The 9,981-nt window shown below is 46.9% G+C and overlaps 1 protein-coding gene across 2 annotated transcripts; it reads left to right on the top strand.

The window, feature by feature from the left end:
• The first annotated feature begins 475 nt into the window (after positions 1–475).
• On the top strand, positions 476–8,521 carry LOC125451435 (potassium voltage-gated channel subfamily S member 2-like). Of its 2 annotated transcripts, XR_007247298.2 has the most exons (4): positions 476–704; positions 889–1,057; positions 4,474–6,599; positions 8,313–8,521. XR_007247298.2 is itself a non-coding variant. In XM_048528499.2 (3 exons), the coding sequence occupies exon 3, from the start codon at positions 4,523–4,525 to the stop codon at positions 5,924–5,926; it is 1,404 nt and encodes a 467-aa protein (XP_048384456.2). In that variant the 5' UTR covers positions 476–704; positions 889–1,057; positions 4,474–4,522; the 3' UTR covers positions 5,927–8,521. The 2 variants fall into 2 exon arrangements, 1 of the variants encoding a protein (XP_048384456.2); XM_048528499.2 differs by having other exon boundaries at positions 4,474–8,521.
• The last annotated feature ends 1,460 nt before the right edge of the window (positions 8,522–9,981 follow it).

Genomic DNA, 9,981 nt, shown 5'->3' with positions numbered 1-9,981 from the left:
GGAGTGTCAGAGGCCTACAGAGGCTTATAAAACCATGAGGGATATGGATAGGGTGAATAGTCCAGGTCTTTCTCCAGGGTGGGGGAGTCCAAAAGTAGTGGGCATAGGTTTAAGGTGAGAGGGGAAAGATATAAACGGGATTTAAGGGGCAACTTTTTTCATACAGAGGGTGGTGCCTGGATGGAATGAGCTGCTAGAGGAAGTGGTGCAGGCTGGTACAATTACAACATTTAAAAAGCATCTGGAAGGGTATATGAATCGGAAGGTTTTAGAGTGAAAAGAGCCAAATGCTGGCAAATGGGACTAGATTAATTTAGGATATCTGGTCAGCATGGATGACTTAGACTGAAGCGTCTGTTTCCATGCTGTACATCCCCATGCCTTTAAGAAGAAATTCCTCATCACAGTCTTAAATTGACACCTCCTTATTCCTGAGACTGTGCCCTCTGGTCCCCGACTCTCCCACGAGGGGAAACATCCTCTCAGCATTTCCCCTGCTCCTCAGGGTTGTTTTGTTTAATTTTACCATCCTTAGAGGGGTGGCCAATAAAATATTGGCACAAATGCCAGCAGATTCCATGCTAAGCAGGCAATTCCCAATCCCTGAGCCATTGAGCACGTTCAGTGACTGGGGGTGGGGAGTATTTAAGACTGGAGGAAAATTGAACATAAAGAAAGGGTGAACTCAGCTGAGCTAAGCCTGTGTGAGTATCGAGATATATCTCCCATTAAGGCTGCAATAAATATACTTCTGTGAACGATTTGAAACCACTTGTTCACATCAGGTTATGTAATTATCAGCGATGATTAATTCTAGTTTAATATGATCTGCTTGAACGTGTCTAGTTGGCTATTTTTTCATTCTCTCCCTCTCTCTCTCTGTCTCAGACAAGGCGAATCCCTCGTGGAGTGAGCTCCCTTTCTGGCTCACCGTCTCCTTGATTCGGTCGCCGTTTTCCCGGGACTGGGCGGATTCAGGGGCTGGAGAAGAGCTACTGACTGAGCTGCTCACCCTCAGCCCTCTCCCCAGGCTGCAAACTGGAGGCACAGCGACAGGGTGAGAAACCTTCCCCGCGGGCAATAACCGGCTAAGGCGAAAGAGTTTACAGGGTCAGGGAAATGAACAGTGACGTGGCTCTGAGGCACAGAGTATATAGTCGCTGCTAAATACAACCTCGGAGACATCAGGTCGAAGAGGCACTAACAGCGACAGAGAGATCCAGAGCGAAATGAGGCAGAGAATGAGGGACAGACGGAGGAAGAAAAAAGGAATTAGCGAGATAATAACGGGGGCAAGGAGAGAGAGAGAGGGAGAAAATGAGAAGGATAACGGGGGAGGGAGAGAATGAGAGGGTTAATGGGGGAGGGAGAGAATGAGAGGGATACTGGGGGAGGGAGAGAATGAGAGGGAAACTGGGGGAGTGAGAGAATGAGAGGGATACTGGGGGAGGGAGAGAATGAGAGGGAAACTGGGGGAGTGAGAGAATAGAGGGATACTGGGGGAGTGAGAGAATGAGAGGGAAACTGGGGGAGGGAGAGAATGAGAGGGATACTGGGGGAGTGAGAGAATGAGAGGGTTAATGGGGGAGGGAGAGAATGAGAGGGTTAATGGGGGAGGGAGAGAATGAAAGGGTTAATGGGAGAGGGAGAGAATGAGAGGGAAACTGGGGGAGGGAGAGAATAGAGGGATACTGGGGGAGTGAGAGAATGAGAGGGTTACTGGGGGAGGGAGAGAATGAAAGGGTTAATGGGGGAGGGAGAGAATGAGAGGGAAACTGGGGGAGTGAGAGAATAGAGGGATACTGGGGGAGTGAGAGAATGAGAGGGAAACTGGGGGAGGGAGAGAATGAGAGGGATACTGGGGGAGTGAGAGAATGAGAGGGTTAATGGGGGAGGGAGAGAATGAAAGGGTTAATGGGAGAGGGAGAGAATGAGAGGGTTAATGGGGGAGGGAGAGAATGAAAGGGTTAATGGGAGAGAATGAGAGGGAAACTGGGGGAGGGAGAGAATAGAGGGATACTGGGGGAGTGAGAGAATGAGAGGGTTAATGGGGGAGGGAGAGAATGAGAGGGTTAATGGGGGAGGGAGAGAATGAGAGGGATACTGGGGAGGGAGAGAATGAAAGGGTTAATGGGGAGGGAGAGAATGAGAGGGAAACTGGGGGAGTGAGAGAATAGAGGGATACTGGGGGAGTGAGAGAATAGAGGGATACTGGGGGAGTGAGAGAATGAGTGGGTTAATGGGGGAGGGAGAGAATGAGTGGGTTAATGGGGGAGGGAGAGAATGAAAGGGTTAATGGGGGAGGGAGAGAATGAAAGGGTTAATGGGAGAGGGAGAGAATGAGAGGGAAACTGGGGGAGGGAGAGAATAGAGGGATACTGGGGGAGTGAGAGAATGGGAGGGTTAATGGGGGAGGGAGAGAATGGGAGGGTTAATGGGGGAGGGAGAGAATAGAGGGATACTGGGGGAGTGAGAGAATGAGAGGGAAACTGGGGGAGTGAGAGAATAGAGGGATACTGGGGGAGTGAGAGAATAGAGGGATCGTGGACAAGCTGGAGCATCACAGGGAGGGAGAGAAAATGAGATATAGAAGGACAGACAGACTAGGAGAGAATTGGAAATTAACAGGGACTATGAGCAAGAGATAGAGGGATTGCACATGGAAGGGAGACTACTGAGGGGGAGAGAGATTGAAAGAATGAGAGGGAAGACCAAGAGAAGGAGAGAGAATAATAGAATAAAGGGACAATTACAGAGAGAAAGAGGGATCACGGATGCAAGAGAAACAGTAATACAGGAAGGATGAGGGGCAGAATGAGAGAGAGACAGAAAGAATGAGAGAATAACAAAGGGGCAAGGAGAGTGAGAGACTGAGAGAAATAGAAGATGGGAGAGAGAATTACAGGAAGAGAGAGAATGAGAAGGTCAGAGATGAGGGATTGAGAGGATTACAGGGAAGGAAACAGGCAGGAAGCGAAAATGCTTATTCTAGGGTTAAAGTATGAGAATCCAGGCAACAGCGAAATATTTGAGGTGGCGACCAGGGAATGAAAGAGAAAATCAACTCTTAATACAGGGTAACCCAAAGTCTCTGAACTGGATCATGGAGACTGTGAACTAGATCCTAAAGTCTCTGGATCAGATCCCAGGGTCTCTGAACCGGATCCCAGGATTTCTGAACCTGATTCCAGGGTTTTCCAACCAGATCCTAGGTGAACAGATCCTGTGGTTTAATTCATAGGACCCAACCCAGAATTCCTGATCAGGATCTGGAATGCCGTGTTCTGAATCCATAGGTTTCTGATCCAGATCCTATTATAACCTGGGGTTTTGATCTGGATCCCAGGACAATAGCCCAGACTCTCAGAACTGGAGCCTGGAAGCTGAATGATATCTCAAATCTTAAACCTAGAGTCAGTGATCCAGATTCCAGAGTATGGCTCTTGGAGGCTCTGATCTGGAATCTGATCTGAATCCCAGGCTATACATCCAGACTCTCTGAACCAAATACAAGAGTGTAATTCCAGAGTCCCTCATCTGGTTATCAGTCCTTGATCTGGCCTCTGATTTTAATATCATGCTTTAACCTGGGGTCTGGCTTCTTGAGATTTCACAGAGTGAAGCTGGAGGAGCACAGCAGGCCAGACAACATCACAGGAGGAGGAAAGTTGACGTTTCGGGTCGGGACCCTTCTTCAGAAAATTCAACTTTCCTGCTCGTCTGATGCTGCCTGGCCTGCTATGCTCCTCCAGCTCCACACTGTGTTATCTCAGACTCCAGCATCAGCAGTTCCTACTATCTCTGGAGTATTGTGTGCAGGTTTGTCTGTGGAAGGATGTTCTGGATGTGGAGGAAGTGCAACAAAGGTTTACCCTGGATGGCAGAACTAATGTCAGAAGAGAGACTGGATCAGTTAGGACTATATTCACTGGAGTCTAGAAGAGGGGGAAATCTCATAGAAATTGAGTTGATTCTAATAGGACTTGACGGTAAACACAGGAAGGATCTTCTTGACAAAGAACCAGAGGTTTTAGTGTAAGGATACAGGGTGGGCCATTTAGGACTGAGATGAGGAGAAATGTCTTCACTCAGAAAGTGGGGAGCCTGAGGAATTCTGTGCCACGGAAAGCGGTTGAGGCCAAAATAATGAATGTTTCCAAGAAGGAGTTAGATATAGTTCTTGGGGCGAAAGGGATCAAAGAGTGTGGGGGCAAAGTGGGTCCAGGGGATTGACTTGGATGATCAGCCACCTGAGCTGTCCTGATATCTCACCAACTGTCTTGTTTACCCCTGGGCTGTCCAAAACTCCACTCCCTGAATCCCTCCTGGACTGCCCTGTTACCTCTCTCCTGCCAATCTCCCTGATTTCCCCAAATTCCCCCAGACTGCCCCCTGTTGTGGGTCTTATTGTGTTTATTCTGGCGTGAAATCTATCTGCACTGATCCTCCATGTTATCTGTTTTATTTCTCTAGTTATTTCCACCCGTCCCCCAGGGAGTGTGTCGGCCTTGCCCTCCCGGGGATGAGGGCCCCAAGCCAGGATCCCGGGGGGATGGGGGAAGAGGCCGAGCCTGACGTGACGACAGATGCTGAGATCCAGGTGAATGTGGGAGGCCTGAAGAGGAGACTGAGGAGGGGCAGCCTGTCACGGTTCCCAGACACGAGGCTTGCCCAGCTGCTGAGGTGCCGCTCGCTCGACTCCATCCTGCAGCTGTGCGATGACTACGACGGCGAGGAGTATTACTTTGACCGCAACCCCGCGCTCTTCCCCCGTATCGTGGATTTCTACCGCACCGGGGAGCTGCGAACCGCTGGGGGCAAACACTGCGTCTTCTCCCTGGGCCAGGAGATTGAGTACTGGGGCATCGGGGCTGGGAGCCTGTCCAGGCTTACCCCAGGGGACCGCGACGAGGATGGGGACGGCGACGGGGCCAGTGATCTGGGCAGCAGCAGCTCCTCCCTGGACGAGGTGCTCAGCTTCTACCGGGATGCTGCCAGCTACGATGGGCAGAAGCTGGGCAGCTGCCGTCGCCGCTTATGGCTCATGCTAGAGAACCCGGGCTACAATGCCGCCAGCCGCTGCTACAGCGCCATCTCAATCCTGATGGTCCTGAGCTCCATCACCGCTATGTGTGTGCACAGCATGGCCGAATTCCAGCGCCTCAGCCCCCACTTCGAGGCCTTGGAGCATTTCTGCATCGCCTGTTTCACCCTGGAGCTGCTGGCCAGATTGCTGGTGTCACCGGGCGTGGGGCACTTCTTCCACCGGCCCCTCAACCTCATCGACCTCATGTCCATTCTGCCCTTTTACCTGACCCTGCTGGCCAAGCTGGCGATGGAGAGCAGCCCGGCCCTAGCCAACTTGGGCCGGGTGGTGCAGGTTCTCAGGCTGATGAGGATATTCCGTGTCCTCAAGTTGGCACGTCACTCCACGGGGCTCAGGTCACTGGGGGCCACCTTGAAGCACAGCTACAGGGAGGTGGGCCTGCTCCTGCTCTACTTATCTGTTGGAGTATCCGTTTTCTCTGTGGTGGCTTACACCATTGAGAAAGAAGAGAATTCCTCCCTGGCCACTATCCCCTCCTGTTGGTGGTGGGCTACAGTTAGCATGACCACCGTAGGCTATGGCGACGTGGTACCCATCAGCATCGGGGGCAAACTGACAGCGTCAGCCTGTATTTTGGCTGGCATCCTGGTGGTCGTGCTGCCCATCACCCTCATCTTCAACAAGTTTTCCCACTTCTACCGGCGTGAGAAGAATCTGGAGAATGCTATGAGGAACTGTGAGTTTGATGAGCGTCTGGCTCAGCTGCCTCTGCTCAACCTCCGTGACTACTATGCAGATAGAATGAAGTCGCTGATGGTCAGTCTGAATAACATGAGCAGAGGTTCTCCCAGCGAGCACAGTGTGAACTCAATACATTGAATCCAACCCTGAACTGTTGGGTAACGTGGCAAGGATTAGAATATACGAGATATCCAACAATCACAAATCAAACGCTGCATTTAATACTCTTGGCAACTGGTGTCCTCAACCTCAACACTGCTATTGTACACAGTATATACAGTGGCTACATGAAGTAACACGGACATGAAGGGAGAGGGGTTGCGGTCGTTGTAATCTCGCTGGATTAGTATTTCTGAAGCTGCAGTTAATATTGAGGGGCGATCCACACAATTCCAACTCCGAAAGCCATCGGAATTTAAATTCAACTGATCAACCTAGGATATAAACTGTCAGTAATTCTAACCATGAAACCAGAATCAATTGTCATTTAAAAAAAATCCCACCTACATCACTAGTATATCCTTTAAGGAAGGAAATATGGTGTCTTTGTCTGGTCTGGCCAATGCAGCAAGACGTTGACTTTGAAACAGCCCTAGCAATCCATTCAGATCAAGGGCAATTAGGGATGGACAACAAATGCTGGACTTCCCAGAAGAATTAAAAACAAAGACAGTAACAATTTGCATTTATCTGGCACCTTTATTGCTGTGAAATGTCTCAAGGCATTGTACAGGATTGTCATCAGGCAAAACGAGATACTGAGCTACACAAGGAGATATTTGGGCAGATGACCATCAGCTTGGCCAAAGAGGTGATGTGTAAAGAGCATCTCACTGGAGGAGGGGAGGACAGAGAGGATTAGGGAGTTGACACAGTGACTGTGATGGAATAATTAAAATAGGGGGCACACAAAAGGCCAACATCAGCAGAAAGTGGGAATACTGGAAGATTTCTATTTATAGACTTAGGGAGTGACAAGACTGTGAAGTTTGAAAGACAAAAATGAGGACTTTTAAATATGAACACCATGAGCCCAAATTTCAACCTTATTTTGTTATTAAATTGCAGCTAACCTACATTGAAACTACTGACTATAAGCCTTTTTTTTAACATCCCTATTTTCATTATACTATGCTGTTGATTTCTGTGTAGCTTTAGGTGATCTGAGCATTTTAAGTTCTCTAAATCTCTGTCCAGACAATAATTATGTACTTAAATAAAATGCTATTCTGTAATATACCAGATGTAACTCTCAGGGTCAGCACAGTGGTTAGCACTGCTGCCTCACAGTATTAGGAGCCTGTGTTTAATTCCACCATCAAGCAACTGTGCCTGGAGTGTGCACATTCTCCCCGTGCCTGGATTTCTAGTGGGTGCTCTGGTTTCCTCCCACGGACCAAAGATGTGCCGGCTAAGCCATGCTAAATTGCCCATAGTGTTCAGGAATGCCCAGGCTAGGTGGATTTGTAAATGCATGGTTACAGGGATAGGGTAGGGGGCTAGCTTTGGGTGGGATGCTCTTCGGAGGGTTGGTGTGGACTCGATGGGCCAAATGGTCTGCTCCCACACCGTACGGATTCTATGATTCTAACTCATGCTGAAATGTTCCTGGAGAGGAGATAAAACTGTCCAGATTACTGAAAATATACAAACTGCATGACTCCCTACACATCTTTGAAATAGTGCCAGGAGATCTGGGCTGGTTCTTGGAAATGAGGTGGGCCAAGGGAGGTAATATTTAGGCAATAGTGATCATTGTATCAAACAATGACAGAGAGTAACAATGGTCAATCCAGACTAAGGGAAATCAGTTGATGAAGAGCTAATTTCAATGGGTCAAGAACAGAGGTGGGCTGGATAGACTGGACTGAAAGGTCAGTGGGAGGAACTATAGTGGAACAATGGGCTAACTTCAAAGAGGAAATTGTTCAGGTCCAGTCAAGATAGATACCCTCGGAACAGAAAGGTACAACAAGCAAATCCAGAGCTCCTTGGATGGTTCAAACAAGATAACAAGAATTTAAAATTAAAAGAGGAAAAGTGTACTTAAGACAAGTGTCAGGCAGAAAATAAAAGTGGGAACCAAGAGGAAAAGAGAAGTATCACATGAAAAAAAAAAGGCAGATTAGAGAATCAAAGAGATATTCTGAGAAAAGACTGGCAGCCAATATGAAGGAGAATTCAAAAGTCTTCAGTTGCCCTATGAAAAAGGTGGTAAAAGTGGTGATTAGGATCCAGAAAGGGGACCTGAGGATAAAGCTGAGACTCTAAATGAATACTTTACATTCATCTGTACCAAAGGGGAAGATTCTACGTAGGTTATGGTGACAGAGAAAGAAAGTCTTGTCATTAGAAGAGTTCCAAATTCATTGGAAGGAAGTGTTAGGTTGATGTTAGTACTTAAAGTTGGAACTGGATTGGATGCATCTGAGGATCTTGAAAGAAGTCAGGGTAGACATTGCAGGCCCACCAGCTACAATCTCAAGGGTAAACATCTGAAATGTTGACTGCTCCTTTCCTCCAGATGCTGCCTGGCTTGCTGTGTTCTTCCAGCCTCTTGTTAGTCTACAACCTCAATCTTTCCTGGACTGCGTGATGTGGATGACCCAATGTTGGAGTGTTGGACTGGCATACACAAAGTCAAATCATACGACACAAGGTTATAGTTCAACAGGTGACGAAGGAACAGTGCTCCGAAAGCTTGCAATTTCAAATAAACATGTTGGATTATAAGCTGGTTTTGTGTGACTTCTGACTTTTTCCCTAGGCTCGAAGGTGGTGTCAGCATATTGGAGGATTGCAAACATTACAGCCTTCTTCGAGAAAGGTTGTAAGGATAATCCCAGCAATCGCTAACCAGTTAGTTTAACTTAAGTGGTGGGGAAGATTTTAGAAGGAATTATTCAGGATCAAATTAGCAGTCACATTGATTAGGAAGAGTCAGCATGAATTTCTAAAGGAGGCATCATGGGTCACTAACTTGTTGGAGGTTTTTGAAGAGATAACAGAAAGAGTTGATGAGAGTGATGCTGTTAATGTGGTTTATATGGATTTCCAGAAGGCAGTCGATTTAGTGCCACATCACAGACTTGTGAGAAAAGTTATTAAATCTCAGTATAAAAGGCACATGAGCAACATGGATACAAAATTGGCTGAGTGACCAGCAACAAAGTAATGGTTAATAGATACTTAGAGTTGCTCTGAGATTGGTTTTGGAACATGTTTTTCCTGATGCATATTAATGACTTGAATCTTGGTGAACAGAGACAAGTTAAAGTTTTACAGACAGCACAAAATTTGGAAGAATTGTAAATTGGGAGGAGGACAGTGTGGAATTCCAAAAGAAAACTGACGCCCAGGTGGAGTGGGCGGATAGGTGGCAGAAAAAGAGAAGTGCCAGGTAATGCACTTTGGTCAGCAGAACATTCAAAGACAAAATATAGAATAGGTGATGCAATTCTGAAAGAGGGAGCAGGAACAGAGAGAGCAGGGTGTATATGTGCACAAATCATTGAAGGTAACAGGACAGATGCAGAGAGCAGTGAATAAAATGTACACTATTATGATCTTTATTAACAAAGGCATTGAGTACAAGAGCAAGGAGATGATGTTGAACTTGTACAAGATATTTGTTAGACCTCTGCTGGTGTATAGGCACCATACTATAGGAAAGATGTGAATTCATCAGAGAGCATGCAGAACAGTGTTTATACAAGTGGTACCAGAGTTGAGAAACATCAGTTATGAAGATAGATTTGATATAAGGTTTCAAAATCATGAGAGGTTTGAATAACTTAGATATAGAGAAATTGTACCCACTCATGAAAGAATCTAGAATGAAGGCAAAAATTTAAAGTGATTTTTGCAAAAGAAGCAAATGGGATGTGAGAAAAGATTATTAACACACGTCTACGGAGTACAATGCCTGGAGCAGGTTCAATTTGAAATATTCAGGAGGGCAACAGACATTTATTTGGTTAGAAACAATGTGCAGAGTTATGGGGGAAAAGGCAGGAAAATGATAAACAGTCATGACGCACATTTGGACAGCATAATTGGCCAAATAGCCTCATTCTGCTCTGTAAACATTTTGGTCATTCCTCTGTGATATGCACATTGGAGAGGGTTGACAAGGTGTTGGTTTAATTTCCCTGCCAAAGGACAATACTGTGCCAAATTACAGCATCAGTTAG

The sequence above is a fragment of the Stegostoma tigrinum genome, chromosome 5 (genome assembly GCF_030684315.1).
Source record: "Stegostoma tigrinum isolate sSteTig4 chromosome 5, sSteTig4.hap1, whole genome shotgun sequence".
Lineage (NCBI taxonomy): Eukaryota > Metazoa > Chordata > Chondrichthyes > Orectolobiformes > Stegostomatidae > Stegostoma > Stegostoma tigrinum.
This window is presented reverse-complemented; position numbering and strand designations above follow the sequence as displayed.

Bases quoted from the DNA above. Each gene is read 5' to 3' on its own strand.
- LOC125451435 (XM_048528499.2), top strand. From the start codon at position 4,523: ATGAGGGCCCCAAGCCAGGATCCCGGGGGGATGGGGGAAGAGGCCGAG.